At 41.1% G+C, this 20,151-nt stretch overlaps 1 protein-coding gene across 1 annotated transcript; it reads left to right on the top strand.

Annotated features, from left to right (window-relative positions):
• Window positions 11,980-20,078, top strand: LOC109829163 (NAC domain-containing protein 79-like). Its single transcript, XM_020396301.1, has 3 exons — window positions 11,980-12,254; window positions 12,981-13,246; window positions 19,440-20,078. The coding sequence occupies exons 1-3, from the start codon at window positions 12,101-12,103 to the stop codon at window positions 19,872-19,874; spliced, it is 855 nt and encodes a 284-aa protein (XP_020251890.1). The 5' UTR covers window positions 11,980-12,100; the 3' UTR covers window positions 19,875-20,078.

The raw sequence follows: 20,151 nt of genomic DNA, 5'->3' as shown, positions 1-20,151 counted from the left end.
GTAGTATTACAATTTATTAGGTGTAGTTTGTAAATTTTTTAGTGTAGTTTGTAATTCGCGAAGCTCTCAAGGGGGTAGTTGTAAGTTTTTCGAGAGGTTATTTTGTAAAAATTTTATGGGATTATTTATAATTTATAAAGATATCATAGGTTTTTTGTAAATTCTTCAGGAGCGTTTGTAACTAGAAACTTTTGAGGTATTGTTTGTAAAATTTTTAAAGAGTTATTTATAATATTTTTAAATATTTTGCATGACGTTCGTTACTTTAGAAACTTTCACAAGGCTAATTGTAGTACTTTCAAATAGCTATTTGCAAAACTTTTAAGGAAATATTTGTAGCTTTTAAAACTTTTAAGAGGCTAGTTAGAAAATTTTAGCCATTTTTTGTGTAAAACTTCATGGGACTATTTTAAATTTTAAGCATTTTAGAGGATTGTTCTTATTTTTAAAAATTTCTAGGAATTGGTTGTAATTTATGGATTATTAATGTGTGGTTTCTAATTTTCTAAATTTTATGATACTATTTACTTAGATTTCTCAGGGGTTTATTTATGATTTTTAAATTTTAATAGGTCCTTTGCAACTTTCATGGGGATATTTGTAATTTTTAGATTTTCTATGGGGTGTTTATAAATTTCGAAACTTTTAATGGATTATTTGTAAAAAATTTAGAAAGATGTTTATAACATTTTACAATTTTCAGCATAGTATTTGTTATTTTCACAGCTTTACAAGGCTAGTTGTAAATTTTTGAATGGTTATTTGTAAAATTTTTAATGGGATATTTATAATTATCGAAACTCTCAACGAGCTCGTTGTAGAATTAGCGTTAGAGAGAATATATAGTGTAATTATCAGTATTCAAGAAAGAGACAAACTTCTTCCTTTCCTTGTATTTTTTATGTAAATACTTTAAATCATTTTTAGAACTTGGAACATTTGTTTGATTGTTTCCATGAGAGAATTTTTTTTATAAAATTTGTTCCAGACAAGATCTAGAGGGATACAATTTCCAATCATTTCTAAGAGTCGTATTTGTTTCACTTGCTCCCAACAAATATATACATAAGATTCCATCCTCTTTATTAATCCAATCTAGGGACAAGTCGAAATTAACTATTTCACAAGTATATTCATCAAGTCTCTTTTTATTGTGAAAACGGTGAAGGAATTGAGGAAAAGAATTCAGAAAAATATGAAAAATAATCAATACAGACTTCACCACATTCTGGTGTGGTGTCCACCACATTCTGGTGTGGTGTCTGCCACACCTAGGTGACAGGGTGTGGTAGAATCTGTCATGTTTGTCATGGGTGTGGTGTGTGCCATACCAGGATGTGACAGACTCGTTTTTAGAATTCTAATCTGCTTGGGATTGTGTTTTGTTATAAATAGAGTCACGTTTTTTAGGGTTTTCTATTGATTGATTGGGTAGCTTGAAGGTGATTTTGAGCACATAAAAGAGAGATCTTTCTGAGCAATTTGTTTGAGGGTTTAGTTTGAGAGATTTAAGAGATTTGTTTGAGAGAGATCTTTCTGAGCAATTTGTTTGAGGGTTTAGTTTGAGAGATTTAAGAGATTTGTTTGAGAGGTTAGTTGAGTGATCTTGTAATCTCTACTTTGTAAGATTTAAGAGATTTGTTTGAGAGGTTAGTTGAGTGATCTTGTAATCTCTACTTTGTACTCTCTTTCTCCATAGTGGAAACTCATCCCTTTTTACCCCGTGGATGTAGGTAATTTGCCGAACCACGTTAAACTTTTTGTGTTTGAGTTGGTGCCGTTATTTTGGATTGTTTTGGCTTTCTCTCTCGACGTTTGTGTTTGTTCCGCCGTGCACGACAAGTGGTATCAGAGCTCAGGTTACGCTTGGGCTATTTGGAGGAGTAGATCACTTTAAAAGTTCGGCTAGGGCTTCGTTTGGAGTTAAATGTGAGTACTTTTTGGTAAAAAAAATTCTATATTTTCTCAGTTTTGGATCTATTCTTCGTTTATTCCGCTTTGGTTGTTGATGTTTTGAGGAATTATGCTCGGGAAAGAAGGAGTTGTGGAGGGTATTTCAGGTGTGAAGACCGTCCAAACTTTGAATATTTACTCTATGAAGATAGACGTGGAGAAGTTTAATGGCACTAATAATTTTAGACTTTAGTGATGTGAAGTCTTGGATACGCTCAACGCGCAAAATTTGGAAGATACTTTGAAATTGGATGGCAAGCCAGATGATATTAATGAGAGGGTTTGGAAGAAGATGAATCGAACGACGTGTGGTGTGATTAGGTCTTGTTTGACTCAAGATTTAAAGTATGATGTGATCAATAAGACTTCAGTTAAGAAGATTTGGGAGATCCTTGAGAGTAAGTATTTGACCAAGAGTGTAGAGAATCACTTGCATTTAAAGATGAGGCTTTATCGCTTCCAATTGAAGAAAGGAACATCCATTGGTGATCACATGAACCACTACACGAAACTTCTTACAGATTTGGCGAATGTAGATGTTATGCTTAAAGATGAGGATAAGGCATTTTTGTTGTTGAGTTCCTTACCTGACGAGGAATATGAGACTTTCATCCTTACTCTTATCAATGAGAAGACATCTCTTTTGTATAGTGAGGTCACCACTGCACTTGTGAACTATCAGCTTCGAAAGAAAGATAAGAAGTCTACAAGTGACACAGTAGTGGAGACGTTGGTCGCAAGAGGAAAGAATCCAAACCGAAAGAATTAGAAGTTACAGTCTAGAGTAGGGCATCCTACAGTTGGAAAAGATTAATATGCTTGGTGTAAGGAGACTAATCATTGGAAGAAAGATTGTCCAAAGCTCGACGAATGGATGAAGAATAAGCAGAAGGGAAAATGGAAGCAACCATCATCAGAAGCAAACATCTTTATATCGGATGATAATATTTTTGATACTTCTATTTATTCTCTTTCTATCAGTCCTACAGGTAGCTATTCGGAGGAATCTGAGTGGTTGTTGGATAGTGGTGTGACCTATCATGTGTGCTCTAGAAAGGAATGGTTCTCTAGTTTTGAGAAGCTGGATAGTGGTGTGGTGTACATGGGTGACAACCGTGCATGCCAGATCCTTGGGATAAGAAGAATTTGCATCAAGATGTTTGACGGGACAATTAGGGAGTTATATGGTGTGAGATATATTCCTTTCTTGAGGAAGAACTTGATCTCAATTAGAGCTTTGGTTGGAGAGGGTCTGAAGGTTCGTGTTAAGGACATGGTTCTCGAGATCATGGAAGACTCTTTGATTGTGATGAAGGGCGTCAGGAGGAATAACCTGTACTATTTGATTAGAAGTTCGGTAACAGGTAAAGAGTTGGTGACTTCTGTTGATTCAACTAGACTGCGACATTTAGAGCTTAGTCATTCTAGTATTAATTTAGAGATGAGTGCACAGACTTGTAATTTGAAGTCCAGTGAACACTTTGATGTGAGAAAAAAGACCAAGGTGAAGTTTGGCACATCTATTCACCGTACTAAGGGTCTTTTAGATGGACTTCACACGGATGTTTGGGGGCCTTCCAAGGAGACATCATTAGGAGGTAATAGATTTTTGGTTTCCTTTGTTGGTGGTTGTTCTAGGCGTGTTTGGGTTGCAACCAAATCCCCTTTGGATAAAGTCCTAGTAGTCTCCAACAGATTGAAGAAGTGTGAGATTGGCAGAAAGATGAAGGTATTTCATTCTAATTTTGGTGGGAGGTACAAGAGGAACCTATTTTTGTAGTCGAGCTGAGCTCACGGTATTTTGAGACACTTTGGTGGAAAGGAAATCTTGGGACAATAAGATGATATAACAGATTTGGTGAGCCGTTTCTTGCTGGAGGAGGACCGATGTTTGATGTCGAGAATTAATTCTGGTGTTGAGGCTTTAACATATTTGGGTCATCTTGGTCATAGGTTGTCGACTGCTGCGATTGGAGGTAAAACTTCATTGGATATTTGGTCTGGTAGTGTCACTTCGCTTGAGGCTTCGATGAGGGAGCTAATTGACTCTCAGCAGGTGAAGAGTTTTGGACAGACCTTAGATGTATCACAGTGGGTAGAGAGTGATGCTACTCCATATTGAGTGGAGATTACTCTACATACTCCAGATCATTCTGCATTGTTTGGGATTCCAGCTAAGGTGACACATTTAGGGGATCATTTGGATTTGGATGCAGATGATGAGTTGGTTGATTCGAATGTAGCTGGTGGATATGATTTGGATATGGCCATTGGTTCACCTTAGGTGTGGGTATTTGATTTGTTTCACTTTAGGGCTATTGGGAGCGTCATCAGTTGCAAATCCGTTGGTGATGTTGGTGAGGAGTTACAAACTTTTCTATTTGATTAAGGGCCTTTTGAGGCCGTTTGATGAACTACGGGCGGCTTGATCCCTTGGGAGAGGGGATACGTAGGCAGTTAATTTGATGCAGCCGGTTTGGTGAGTTAATATCGACATTTGGAGAGTGTTTACATTCTCGTTTGGGTCTGGGCTTGTTATGGATTGAGTCCGTTATCGTGGTTTTGTTCCACTTCGTACTGGACGCAACAAGTGAGACGTTTGATTTTGTTTGTGTCGGCTCAGTTTTGGAAAAACTTCGCCGATGTGGAGAATTGTGAAAACGGCGAAGGAATTGAGGAAAAGAATTGAGAAAAACGTGAAAAATAAGCAAGACAGACTTCATCACACCCTGGTGTGGTGTCTGCCACACCCAGGTGATAGGATGTGCTAGAATCTGTCCTGTTTGTCATGAGTGTGGTGTCTGCCACACTATGGTATGATAGAATCTGCCCTATTTATCATGGGTGTGGTGTGTGTCACACCAGGGTGTGACAGACTCGTTTTTAAAATCCTAATCTATTTGAGATTGTGTTTTGTTATAAATAGAGCAACGTTTTTTAGGGTTTTCTATTGATTGATTGGGTAGCTTGAATGTGATTTTGAGCACAGAAAAGAGAGATCTTTCTGAGCAATTTGTTTGCGGGTTTAGTTTGAGAGATTTGAGAGATTTGTTTGAGAGGTTAGTTGAGTGATCTTGTAATCTCTACTTTGTACTCTCTTTTTCTATAGTGGAAACACATCCATTTTTTCCCCGTGGATGTAGGCAATTTGCCGAACCTTTGTGTTTGAGTTGGTGCCGTTATTTTGGATTGTTTTTTGCTCTCTCTCTCGGCGTTTGTGTTTGTTCCGCCGCGCACAACAGTTATCCCTTTCTTTGTCCTACCTGAAGTCCGATATAATTTCTTACTTTATCTGCTTGTATAATTCACATCCAACCCAATGCCAACCATAAACCCTAGTCTTATGGATATGATTGATCTATGAATATATCGAAATAGGTTTAATTAAGATGTTGATAATATTTACCTTGACTCTTACCATAGAGACTAAGGTCCATCTACAGCTTAATTAACATCAATATTTCATGGCCATATAGCTTGGGGAAGAACTTGAGAGAGCCGGCTATCAGAATTTATATTGGAATAATATTCAACATAATTGTTACAATTAAAAAATAGAAGAAAGATCACTACTATATGACAACAGTTGATTTGTTTAGTGGGTGACTGTGATATGATTTTGAGCGTAAATTAAAAAAGTAGAGCAAGTTATGACTTAAATATAGTGAGTGTTAAATATATCCACAAGATTTCATTTATTTATTTTAATCCAATGCAAAACTACTTCGAAGTAAGATCTATCTCGTAATTACCCTCATCAAATCCCTTTTCTATCCCCCGCATTGTCCTACCTAAGACTCAAGTATGACATAAATAATTCCATTCTGTAGTAACTTGTATATTTCATATCCCCATCATGACAACCACAAACCCTAGTCTTCTGGATATGGTGGATCAATGCATGCATCTTATAAAAATTCTAATGTTAATTATTTGACTCAAGAGTGTGGCTTATGATAGGGACTAATGTCCATCTATAACTTAACAAGTTCAATATTTCATGGCCATGTATATGAACGGAAAAATGTATGTAATAGTTTTAAAATTGATAATTGTATTAATGCAGACTTCAATTTTATTGATACATTAATATGTGCTCTGATACAATAATCCGATTATATATAGCTAGAAGTAGATATATTTTTCTACATAAAAGATAACTACGACATGGCTTGTGTTTGAGTGACAAATACTACTAGTAGTTAAACTCCATGGAAGCTAATGATCCAATGAACCAATGAATAGTTGTGCTAATTATCCTAATAGTTATCATCTTAATTAATTTACTCTAGCCAGTCGGTAATCCATGAGGATTTGGTCAGTGGTACTACGGAGAGCGACTTCGAGAAGGCCACATCACGTTCCTAGAGCTCAACCAAGTTTTTGGTAGGAGAGAATTTAGCAAGACTTCAATGTAAAACCTCACGTACGAACCTTTAAGAGACACGTGCCTTCTAGAAAAGAAATAGTGATAATAATAATAAATGAACAAACCAAATAATATTTTTAAGATAATAACACATGTATATTTCTAACCCACGTATGGGAAAAGGAGTGCATTGGGTCCCAGAGTTTGGTGAGCTCAGTTAACCACTGTAGCATTTGTCCTCTTGTGGATACTTTGTTGTGCCTGAAGCTGTGTCGAGGAACCAAGCCAAACGCCAATCCAAGAGAGCCAAACGAACCAAATATCAATGCACAAACAAAACACCAATTTTAACGTGGTTCGGCAAGTTGCCTACGTCCACGGGGCAAGGGGGGATGGGGTTTTCACTAATAGAGAAAGAATACAAACTGAGAGTACAAATCACTCGAAGGAACAAACTAATCTCACCAACAAAACTCTTAATCTCTCCAAATAAAACCCTAAACGAATAGCTCAAAAATACCTCTTTTTGTGCTCCAAATAGCTCCCAATCAATGCTTAATCAAAGCCTAAACCAAGCGTAGGAAACCCTAAAAACGTGTCTCTATTTATAGCAAAACACAATCCCAAACTGATTGGGATTCTAAAAACGAGTCTGACACACCCTGCACCATGGGTGTGGCAGAGGGTGTGGTGCAGGACAGATTCTGCCACACCCTGCACCGTGGGTGTGGCAGAGGGTGTGGTGCAGGACAGATTCTACCACACCCATGGCAGACACCACACCAGGGTGTGGTGGAGTCTGTTTTGGGTTATTCTTCACGTTCCCAAACGTCGGTATCTACTCACCAAATCGGCTGCATCAAAACTGACTGCCTACGTATCCTCTTGCCCAGGGAATCAAGCCTTCACGTAGTTCACCCAAACGGCCTCCAAAGGCCATCAAACAAATAGAAAAGTCTGCAACTCTTCCCCAATATCGCCAACGGATCTGCAACTAATAGCGGCCCCAAACTGATACAAATCAAACACCTCCATCTGAGGTGAACCAATGGACGTATCCAAATCATGTCCACCAGCTGCAACCGAATCCAAAACCAATCCATCATCTGCATCCGAAATCAAATGATCCCCAACCTGTGTCACCTCAGCTGGAATCCCAAATGACGCAGTATGATCTGGAGTATGTGGAATAAGTTCCACCCAACATGAAGTAGCATCACCTGCTGCGATATCCAAATGACCTGATCAACACTCTCCACCTGCCGAGAGTCAAAAGTGACATACCTGCTCAGAACAAAATCAGAAGCTCCCAAACGATAATCAACTGAGCCTCCGAACCCCAAACGCGCAATCGGATCAAATCTCACATCCTCGATGTGACCAAATGCTGGGTATCCAAATATCCGACGCAACCCAAAATCTGAAGCAGCTCCACCAGATCCAATAACTCCTAATGCAGCAGTCGGCGACCTGTGACTAAGATGACCCAAATATGTCGAAGCTCCAGAACCAATGCTCGACAACCAACGCCGATCCTCCTCCAGAAAGGAACGACTCATCGAAACCGTCATCTCATCTCGTCGCCCCAAAGTCTCCACACCAATGAAGTGTCTCCTATTGTCGTGAGCTCGGCACAAACGCAAGAAAGGACCCTTATCAAATCTAGAACAACGAGTTACCTTTCTGCCAATACACTTCTTCCAATTGTTGTTGACTTCTAGGACTTTACACCAACGGGAACTGGTCGCGACCCAATAATGCCTAGAATAATCATCAACTGCGGAAACTAAGATACGATTACCTCCCAATGATGCCTCCTTGGAAGGCCCCCAAATGCCTGACTGAACACCTCCAAAAAGACCCCTCGCTCGATGGATAGAAGTGCCAAACTCCACCACGGTCTCGCTCATCCTAATGTGCTCACAGGACTTCAATCTGCAGGTCATAGCACTCCTCAACAACCAATGCACGGCATTACCAATCATATACCCCAGCACCAAACAATGCCACAGTCTAGCCGAATCTGATGAAGTCGTCATTTCCCTATCAATCACCGTGCTTCCGTGCAAATAATACAAATTTCTTCTTCTGACGCCCTTCATCACAATCATGGACCCAAATGTAACCTTCAAGCGTGCATCCGTCAAGGTCACCCTATAGCCTGCTGCCTCCAAAGCTCCAAGTGAAATAATGTTCTTCTTCAACTGAGGAACGAACCTCACTCCAACCAACTCCCGAATCACCCGTCACTCATCCTGATCCGAACGGTACCGATACTACCAATAGAGCATTTGTGATCATTCCCCATGAGCACGAAATCCCCTCTTTCCAACTCCTAAAAGCTGGAGAACCAATACCTCCTAGAGCAAATGTGGTATGTAGCCCCCGAATCCAACATCCACTCTGTAGAGTAGACAACACAAACTGACGGCAGTACAGATAATGAGTAGCCCGAAGAATCCGAATCTGAATCGTTGCCACTAGCCTTGACAACATTCGCCTCTGAAGCTTGAATAGCTTTTCCCTTATTCTTCCCGGCTCGATCAACTAACTTTGGGCAATCGGCTTTCCAATGTCCATCTTCTTTGCAAAAGGCACATTGATTCTTACGAACTCCAAGATGTGCCCCTCTAGACTGCGACCTCCCACTACGGTTTGGACCCTTTGCTCTTGCGACCAACGCCCCCGCTACCGGCTCAAACGAAGTCTCCTTATCCTTCTTTCGAAGCTGATAATTCACAAGTGCAGCGGTGACCTCACTATACGAAAGAGATGCCTTCCCATTAATAAGAGTAAGAACGAAGGTCTCATATTCCTCGTCAGGCAAGGAACTCAATAGCAACAACGCCTTGTCCTCATCTTCAATCTTAACATCCACATTCGCCAAATCCGCAAGAAGCTTCGTGTAGTGGTTCATGTGATCACCAATGGAGGTTCCTTTCTTCAACTGGAAGCGGTAAAGCCTCCTCTTCAAATGCAAGCGATTCTCCATACTCTTGGTCAAATACTTGCTCTCAAGGATCTCCCAAATCTTCTTTGCAGAAGTCTCATTGATCACATCATACTTTAGATCTTGAGTGAGACAAGACCTAATCACACCACACGCCGTTCGATTCATCTTTTTCCAAACCTTCTCATCAATATTGTCCGGTTTCCCGTCCAACTCTAATGTATCTTCCAAATTTTGCGCGTTGAGCGCATCCACGACTTCGCATCGCCAAAGTCCAAAATTGTTTGTGCCATTGAACTTTTCCACGTCAATCTTCATCGAGTGGATATTCAAGCTTTGGACGGTCTTCACGCCGGAAGTACTGCCCACAACTCCTTCTTTCTCGGCCATAATCCTCAAGGCACCACCAAACCAATGCGGAAACAAACGAGAAATAGATCCAAACTGAAAAAGACGAGATTTTTACAAAAAAAGATCCCACCTTTATCACCAAACGAAGCCCTAGATGAACTTCCAAAGCGATCTACTCCTCCAAATAGCCCAAGCGTTGCCCGTGCTCTGATACCACTTGTTGTGACTGATGCTTTGAGAAACCAAACCAACGAACGCCGAGAGAAAGACCAAACAAAACACAAACACCAAGGTTTTACGTGGTTCGGCAAATTGCCTACGTCCACGGGGCAAGAAGGGGGTGGGTTTTCACTAATAGAGAAGGAGAGTACAAGCAGAGGGTGTGGTGCAGGACAAATTCTACCACACCCATGGCAGACACCACACCAGGGTGTGGTGGAGTTTGTTTTGGGTTATTCTTCACGTTTTTCACAATTCCTTCGCCGTTTTCACATACTTTAATTATGTTAATTAGTGTACCTAAAGTTGCACGGCAATTATTAAGGGGTGATTAGTTAATAAAAAATTATTTGATTAGTATCTTAATTATGTGCAACTTGATCGAGACAATTACGAGTGGAGCTACTTGATGTTTAGAGGATAATACTAAGGAGTGACTTGTCCAAAGAATTTTGGTCTAATTTTTTTAGAGTATGCGTGTACTTGCATACGCGTGTGCTGATGTAAGGAAAGTACAAATATGGATTTCAAGCTCTTGTTGGCATTCGTATCATACGTATTATGTATACGTGAAATGAATTTTAGGAGAAAAGGAAGTAATTAAAGAATCATGGGATAGGATGTACTTCTCCTTTGGGAAACTTAATTAATAATTAGAGTAAATGAATGGCCTGAGATATTACTTTCACTTTATACATGTTATTCCTATATTATTATGATAATTCATTTCTTGTATGTTGTATAGTATTACGGAAGACTCTTTATCTTTAGGCTAAAAGATCATAATCAAAGAGGTTGATGACAATACATAAAACAATAATCCTCAGAAAGAGATTCATAAGAAAATGCTCACTTATTTTGGTAATACATGTCATGGTTTTCTCATAAATCGTTAATGATCTAGAATTATTGAATGTCATACGATTCGCAATATACGCAACGCAAATAAATTTTTTATTGTGACCCATGAAATAACACTAGCATCCAAATCAAATACACCCTACATCACACATTAGTAGCAACAGATTCAGATCGAATTTTTTCTTAGTGGTGTTCCCACATAACTCATTGGCTCATTAGAAGTAAAATCATTGACAAATTTAAAATTTCATCCTCTTTAATGGTATCCTGTCTTAATTCTAGAGATATAATTATTAATTAAATACAAGAAAAAGTAAATAAAAATATGTCGAAAGTGTTCAATTTTAGTGATATCATGTGACAGTACTGTATTTTATGTAACTGTGTGAATGCTGTTGAAAGCTATGCTATAACATATGATACTCATTTATATGTATAATTCCCTAGCTAAACCTTAGGCTTCCAAAGAAAGATGCTTCTTCTTTTAGCCAGTTGTTGCGCATAGAGTTGAGTCATGCTCACTTTCCACCGTACTCCCCATCGTGCGGCTCTGTTCTGTCTGAATTGGCCAATGCGAGTGGGTAGAAACGGTTGAGGGTTGGTTGGACTCTGGATAAGCATATCCTACACTATGCGACAATATACTCAAATCCCATACCAAATGACCTCCAAACCCTCCAAATTTTACTAAACAACCACTTAAACGCATGATTGTAAGTGGGCCTGTTCGGGTCGGATGATCCAAAGTATAGCTTGAGGTCTATGTTTTTAAATCAAAATTTGAGGTGGCGATGCAAAACCATACGTGTATGTGTCTATATTTGTATTTGCATCTGTATTCAGTAGGATACTGACACTAAAATATATATATAAAACATGATATCAATACGTAGAGGAATATATATCGTTATGCATGTCCAACCAGATTGTTCTGATGTGGTATCAAAAGCCTTTGCCACCGTACCAAATCCAACATTAGGAGTGAGCATTGAGCGGCTTCAATTTCTTACTCTACCAGCTCGTATTATGAATTATAAAAGACTCCAATCTATATAACTGTGAATGTGAATCAATTTATGGATCTATAGACGATCCGGATCCGCTTAGACCCCTACTAATCGATCACACGCCAGTCTCAATGACCATATTAGTCATTTCCACAAATCCCCTTTTTTTAAACAACGGTCCCTTACTAATACCATCTTTTTCAAAGGAGTTGATGAGATTTAAAAAGGATCTAGAAGGGGAGTCACTATTAGAGGCCAGGGACATTACCCTCCAAATATCTAATCATAGTCTTTAATGTTCTACTAATTGCTTCTACCCTTCTTCCTCCTCCTTCTTCTTCTATCCAAACCTAGGATTAAACATTGCATGGTTTTTGCATTTTGCTTGCAATGGAGGAGAGTCTTCCTCCTGGTTTTAGATTCCATCCTACTGATGAAGAGCTTATCACTTACTACTTAACTAGAAAGGTGCTTGATTTTGGGTTTGTTGCCAAGGCCATTACTGATGTTGATCTGAACAAGTGTGAACCTTGGGATCTCCCAGGTAAGTTTTTGTTTATCCCGAGAATTACTAGTTTGAGATCTTTATGGATGCTGTCTTTGTTTGTCTATCTTTTTTTTAACCCTCTTCAAGAGCCTAGTATTTAGCTTGTATTGTGCCTGAAACAAAAAAAAAAAAAAAATTGTCCAATGTATAATTTGTAATAGTATTATGACACTTTTCACTGATCGGATGCTCTTCTACTACCCTTTATCGTTTAGTGGATGATTATGATTCCCAGAGAGAAATGATTAACTAGGGACAGAAGTATAAATTTATCAGAACACCCGATATGTGAGCGAGATGGTCTGAGCCATACATAAAGGGTAAAATGGGTAGCTTGTAGATTTCAATGTCCCTTTAATGATTCATAATATTATATTCCGGCCGTATGTAATGTTCTTTTTAGTAATTACGAGAATATAGCAAGTGTTAGATTTGAATGAATTATCACATGTCTAATATTGGTAGGCCTTATTTTTGAAGAAATGGACTATTTGATTATTAAATTGCAGTGTAAAGGAAGCACAATTGATTATAGAAATTTTATTAAATAATTCTCTTATGTTTTGAAACTCATTATTGTTTTTCAGTGGTCTTCAAATTCATTTCTTAAAACCCCACTATGAAAATCATTTTCAGAAAAAATATCAATATTCATACCCACGCGATAGATGCCTTCCTTGAGTTTAACATTTGCAGCGCATCCATTTTGTTGGAATTGTATAGGAAAAGCAAGCATGGGAGAAAAAGAATGGTACTTCTTCAGCTTGAGGGATCGGAAATACCCGACAGGTCTGCGAACCAACCGGGCAACAGATTCCGGCTACTGGAAGACCACCGGCAAAGACAAGGAGATCTTCCATTGTGGTGTTTTGGTAGGGATGAAGAAGACCCTTGTGTTCTACAGGGGTAGAGCTCCAAAGGGTGAGAAGACTAATTGGGTGATGCATGAGTATAGGCTCCAGACAAAGTTCCCCTACAAACCCTCAAAGGTATGAGAAGGAACTCTTTTATAACAAATTTGTATCACTTTAAGGAAAGAACTTGTATGAAGAAGTATATCTTGTTTTACTAAACGAGCTATCAAAAGAGAGATCAATAGTGAAGCGTAGTCGCTCGTACCTCTGGATAGTCATTTTGCTAAATGAGGCAACTCCTCATATTCTGAGCCCACTTGGATACTAATTTTGTATGACCAAGTGTTTTAGGTAAACAATGTATAGAATGTTGGGCACCGTGTGGAAGCGTGCTCCACAACAAAACGAGTCGGTGAGCGATGAGAAAAGAAACTCAAACCAAATCACGAGTGCAATCTACCAAATATGACACAAATCAAACCAAACAAAGTGATTTACGTGGTTCGACAAAGAAAAAAATAAGGAATTTGCCTTGATTCCCCCATGGGTTTCATTCTCTTTATATAGACAATTTGTACATGGTAGGGATTACAACAGATCCTAACAATCAGATCCTATATAACAGGCCAATCCCTACAATCAAGCTATGCCATGATTTACATGCCTATAGGATTGCTAACTACCTTGTTTACAATCCCTACAATCAAGCTATACATGCCTATAGGATCACTGACTACCTTGTTTACATTCCCCCTCAATCTTAACCATGACAAGGTTCAGATTGTGTCGTAGGCGATCAAGCATGTAGCGAGTGGCTGGCTTGGTGAATCCATCCGCTACCTGATCATTGGAAGATACAAATCGGACGTCAAGAGTGCCCAATGCAACCTTCTCCCTGACAAAATGGAAATCCACCTCTATGTGCTTCGTTCGTGCATGAAACACTGGATTAGCTGTTAAATAGGTAGCTCCAAGGTTATCACACCATAATACTGGTGGTCGCAGCTGACATACATCCAATTCTTTCAGCAAGGATTGTACCCACGTTGCTTCAGCTGTCCCATTAGCCAAGGCCTTGTACTCAGCTTCAGTGCTGGACTGGGATACTGTGGGTTGCTTGCGTGAGCTCCATGAAATCAGGTTGGGACCTAGAAATACTGCAAAACCTCCAGTAGACCTGCGATCATCCATGCAGCCAGCCCAATCGGCATCTGTAAACACACTCAGAAGTGTAGAGTTGGAGCGCCGGAGGTAAAGTCCCGTAGCAGCTGTTCCCTTGACATATCTTAAGATACGTTTGACTGCCTCCCAATGTACATCAGTGGGCTTGGAAAGATATTGACATACCTTATTAACGGCAAAAGAAATATCTGGCCTTGTTAATGTAAGATATTGCAAACCTCCTACCATGCTTCGATATTTGAAAGCATCATCATCATCCAGCACTGTTCCACAATCACGAGCAAGCTTATCTGTGACAGACATGGGGGTTGAAACGCTCTTACAATTCTCCATGTGAGCTCGGTGAAGAAGGTCAGAAGCATATTTGTGCTGCATCAAGGTGATTCCCCCTGAATTGTAGACGACTTCAATCCCTAGAAAATAGTGCAGCTGTCCAAGATCTTTGATCGGAAATGAGGAAGACAGGGCGCGCAGCAACTGATCAACTGCTGATTGAGAAGAGCCAGCAACCACGATGTCATCCACGTACACAAGCATGTAGATAGTGACGCCCCCATGATGAAACAGGAAAAGAGAGGTGTCGGCCTTGGAAGACTGAAAACCAAGCTGGAATAATCTGTCGCTAAGTCGTGAAAACCAGGCACGAGGCGACTGTTTTAGGCCGTAGAGCGCCTTTTGGAGTTTGCACACATAATGAGGCCGACGGGAATCCTCGAAGCCAGGGGGTTGCTGCATATAAACTTCCTCATCCAAGAAGCCATGAAGAAAAGCGTTGCTTACATCAATCTGTCGGAGTTGCCATCCTCGTGACAAAGCTAGGGCAAGAATCAAGCGAACCGTTGCAGGCTTCACAACCGGACTGAAAGTATCCTGATAGTCAACGCCATATCGCTGAGTAAAACCTCGTGCAACTAGCCTCGCCTTGTGCTTATCAATAGAGCCATCCGGGTGCTGCTTAAGTTTGAACACCCATTTACATCCGACTATATTAACACCAGCCGGTCGGGGAACGAGAGCCCACGTGTTGTTCTTCTGAAGTGCTTCAAACTCGGCTCCCATGGTAGTGCGCCAAACAGGCTCAGCGAGAGCCAGTCGATGTGAGGTGGGCTCGGCGAAGAAAGCATGTCTGTTCGAATCATACCGAACTGTTCCGTCGGTGAGCTGCTTGGGAAACGATTTTCCGGCACGACCACGTGTAGTGACACCATGTGGAGACTGAACAGGATCAGTTGGGACAGCAACATCGCCCGCAACAGCAGGCATGGGCACAAGGTTGCCGGGTTCTTGGGCCAGTTGAGGCCCAGGTGCAGGAGGTGGTGCAGCATCGACGCGAGGCGGAGGCAGCGAAGATTCTGGACCGGGAGGCGGTGTAGCAGGTCCAGGTGTAACAGGCCCAAGACTGCATGTGCCCGGGACGTGAATCATGCATGGCCCTGGGACGCCGATCACAGGCGCGGGTATGAGCGCCGGTGGTGGTGGAGCGGGACGCCGATCACAGGCGCGGGTATGAGCGCCGGTGGTGGTGGAGCTGCAGCTGCATTTGAGGTGTTATACAACAAGAGAGATAAGTCATAATTTTGCATATGATCATTCACAATTACCGGTTCAGACTGAGGAAAGGAAACAGCACTGGACAAAGAAGATGGTGTGACTGAACAAGATGAGGTAGCAAACGGAAAACGTGATTCATCAAAGATCACATCACGTGATATGTAGATCCGTCCAGTACTTTTGTCCAAGCACTTATACCCCTTGTGCAAGGAACTATACCCTAAGAAGACGCATAGTTTGGATCGGAAGTCAAGCTTATGAGAGTTATATTTGCGAAGACTTGGCCAGCATGCGCAGCCAAAAATGCGAAGAAAGGAGTAATCAGGTGTTACGTTGAGGAGGCGTGTGATGGGTGTAGAGTTGTTTAGAGTACGACTGGGCATGCGATTGATGAGATAACAAGCTGTTAAGAAAGCCTCATCCCAAAACCGAAGAGGAAGGGAGGAGTGCGCAAGGAGGGCTAAGCCTGTTTCAACGATGTGACGATGCTTTCGCTCGGCCACTCCGTTTTGTTGTGATGTATGTGGGCACAAAACACGGTGCAAAATACCTGAACTCTGGAAATATTTATTAAGCCGATGATACTCACCACCCCAATCAGATTGAACAGTGCGAATTTTGGAATTCAAAAGTCGCTCAACATGTTTTTGGAAATTATAAAAGATTTGTTCAACATCAGATTTATTCTTAATAAGATAGATCCAAGTATAACGACTGTAATCATCCACAAAACTTACATAATACTTAAAACCTCCAGTAGATGCTTGAGTTGGCCCCCAAACATCAGAGTGAATAAGCTCAAGTGGAGATGTGGTGACACGAACAGAATTATTATAGGGGAGTTGATGACTCTTTGCACGCTGACATGCATCACACACAGAGGACTCATAATCAAAAGAACAGTCTAATTTATTTAACTTCAAGATGGACCTAACAATTGTGGAAGTAGGATGACCAAGACGCTGATGCCATTGCGATGACGACACCTTGACACTGGACGATGCATGATGGGAAGTGGTGGAGGAGGAGCAGCTGGACGGCACTGGATAGAGACCTCCTCTGCTCCTACCGCGTAGAAGTGTTTTCTTCGTGGCCTTGTCCTTAACAAAGAAAGCATCAGCGTGAAATTCAATGAAGACATTATTATCAGAAACAAGTTTATGAATAGAGAGGAGATGCTTATTGATATGAGGAACATGAAGGATATTTTTAAGAGCAAGAGGACGATCTAAACCGGAAATTGTAGAATGACCAATATGGGAAATATGCAAACCTGCTCCGTTGGCCACTTGCACCTGATCCTTGCCATGGTAGCGCTCCTGGATGGACAGCCGATCGAGATCACTCGTAAGATGATCCGTAGCACCAGTATCAATATACCAGTTTGTGTCACCGTTGTAGCCTCCCGTGGTCGCACTGTTTCCACCACGATATTCATCTGGCTGATAGGAGTGATTGAACCTGTTGCGACAGTTCAACGCAATGTGGCCTGGGATGCCACACACTTGGCAGCGAGGGCCACCATTGTTCCTGCCACGGCCGCGGCCTCGTCGCCACCCCCCCCCGCCGTTGCGGTAGTTATTCCTATGGTTGTTGTTGGTGGTGGTGTAGCCGTTGTTGCTGTTGTTGCGACGAGGAGCGTTGGATTCCTGGCGCGTGACGTTGTTGGCGGATGACATGGACTCCGCTGTGCCGCTCATCAGCGTGGCTTGGGTCTCATGAGAAATCAGATAGGAGTAGAACTCCGGAAGAGTCACCGCACGCTGATTGCTCAGCACAGTGATGGCGGTGAAGAGATCACTATGGCCCGGCCCCAGACCGGCGAGTATGTAGCCGATCACCTCTTCATCGGACATGGGACGTCCAATGTGCGCCATAGTATCAGCGAGTCCCGTCATCTTCTGATAATACTCTGCTGCGCTCATGTTGCCCTTTCTCGTGTTCGAGAGCTGCGCGCGGATCTGGATTGAGTTCCCGCGGTGCTGAGCAGAGAACATGGTGTGGAGTGATGCCCACAACTGGCCGGACGTGTCGATCTGACGGATGAGTTGAGGCAGAACGTCCTCTGTCATTGAGGACAGGAGGCCACCAAGAATGGCCTGATCCTGGACGATCCAGGTAGCACGGGCAGGATTCAAGACCTGCCTTGCATCGGTGTCGGTTCCCTCAGTCACCATGGCGACGGGCATCGGTGTAGTGCCATCAAGGTATCCAAAGAGCTGGACACCCCGTAAGATGGGAACGACTTGCGCCTTCCAAAGCAAGAAATTGGTGCGCGTTAGTTTGCAAGTGATAGCAGTAGCGATGGTGGAAGACTTGATGAAAGAAGACATGGTAGAGTCGCTCGGGGAGGAAGCCAGGATGCCGGAGATTTGTGAGGCGCTGGAACCCGTCATGGTGATGGAGAGGGTAGATTGGATTGGCTCTGATACCAAGAAAAATAGGGAATTTGCCTTGATTCCCCCGTGGGTTTCATTCTCTTTATATAGACAATTTGTACAAGGTAGGGATTACAACAAATCCTAACAATATCCTAACAATCAGATCCTATATAACAGGCCAATCCCTACAATCAAGCTATGCCATGATTTACATGCCTATAGGATTGCTAACTACCTTGTTTACAATCCCTACAATCAAGCTATACATGCCTATAGGATCGCTGACTACCTTGTTTACAGGCAATTGTCTACGTCCACGGGGAGAGGATGGGGAGATTTTACTATATGGAGAAGAAATACAACGAGTTACAACTTACAAAATCACTCAAAATATAACCCTAACCAAAGCTCTCAACTCCCTCACAATATCTCCCTCTCAAAGTGCTCAAAACAATGCTAATTCTCTCCTTAAGAAACCCTAAAAAACGTGATTCTATTTATAACAAAACACAATCTCAAACAGATTGGGATTCTAAAAAACGAGTTTGACACATCCTGGTGTGGTAACATACCACACCCCTGAAAAGCATGACAGATTCTGCCACACCAGGGTGTGGCAGACACCACCAGGGTGTGGTGGAGCCTGTCTTGCTTATTCTTCACATTTTTCTTAATTCCTTCGCCATTTTCACATATAATAAATATAACACTTTCCCACACATGCATCAATATGTGTAGCTTTTCTATTTTGAATCGTTTAAAGGGATTTCATAGGAAGATGAGTGAAAAAGTAGCATAAAGTTTTAAAAATTTTGTTGGTTTAGTTACGTAATTAAGGATGCACCTATTTATCGAAAATAAAAAAGGAAAACCAATATTTACTAGAAACTCTTTTTCATGACTCTTTTCACTAAAGTAATAATAATTTGACAATTGATCCATTGATTTAACTGTTGCTTTATTATTGTTGTTACCGTTTCTCAGGCAGTGCTAGCTACTAGCTTCCGATTGGATGAACGGAATAGAATAAATAATCATTCATCTATATATACGCCAATGATCAGTATACAACATACTACAACTCTTTTATTATTTGACTCTACTAGCATCAATCCAATTTTCTATATTTTCTTCATATGTTTGTACACTTGTGGATGTATTGTGCAAGTAAAAAATGGTCCATATATAACACATTAATCTCACATGATACACAGGATGAATGGGTGGTATGCAGAGTCTTCAAGAAGAGCTCAACCGGAAAGAAACCCCTCCCAAACTCCTCCTCCCTCCCTATATCCCCCCTCTCCTCCCCCTGCAACGCTGCCTCTGTCACTGAGCTAGGCGAGCTCGACGCTTCGTCAATCCTCAACGGCATCGTCAACCCCTCAGTCTCCTTCAACTCAATGCAAACTAACGAAAGCATTATCACCAGTCATAACAACATCACCAACAGGATGGATATGAATTCAAACATGAATATGAATATGAACATGTATATGAACTGGATGCTGGGCTCGAGCCTGAACTCGTTCGTCGTAGGGCAAGGAGATAATCATCCTCATCAGATGAATAGCTTTCATGGGTCGTCATCGAAAGGCGCAGATGAATTGCAGCAAAATGAGCATGAGCAGATGTGGAGAGGGTTTTGAGGTTGAGAAGATGGGTAGAAGATCGACCATAATCATTGCTGTTCCTACAATTGGTATTGAGTAGGGAAGTTCAAGTGTATAAAATTTTATGTAAGAAAATTTATGTATGTGTCAAGGAAAATATGTATGTGGGATTTATGTAACATGTATTATGAATTTCAAATTAATAACATAGTTGTACGTTCATTATATGCTAAGGAAAATGATCAGGCTAAGCGTGGGTCGACAAGATATTAGGTTGTAACGGTAAAATTGCACGTACAATAGCATGCATTTC

Source organism: Asparagus officinalis, chromosome 1 (genome assembly GCF_001876935.1).
Source record: "Asparagus officinalis chromosome 1, Aspof.V1, whole genome shotgun sequence".
Taxonomy (NCBI): domain Eukaryota; kingdom Viridiplantae; phylum Streptophyta; class Magnoliopsida; order Asparagales; family Asparagaceae; genus Asparagus; species Asparagus officinalis.
The sequence above is the reverse complement of the archived record's forward strand: the minus strand, read 5'-3'. Positions and strand labels throughout refer to the sequence as shown.

Coding starts and splice junctions, on each gene's coding strand:
- LOC109829163 (XM_020396301.1), top strand. CDS start 12,101: ATGGAGGAGAGTCTTCCTCCTGGTTTTAGATTCCATCCTACTGATGAA. Junction 12,255..12,980: donor TGAACCTTGGGATCTCCCAG/GTAAGTTTTTGT, acceptor GGAATTGTATAG/GAAAAGCAAGCATGGGAGAA. Junction 13,247..19,439: donor TCCCCTACAAACCCTCAAAG/GTATGAGAAGGA, acceptor CATGATACACAG/GATGAATGGGTGGTATGCAG.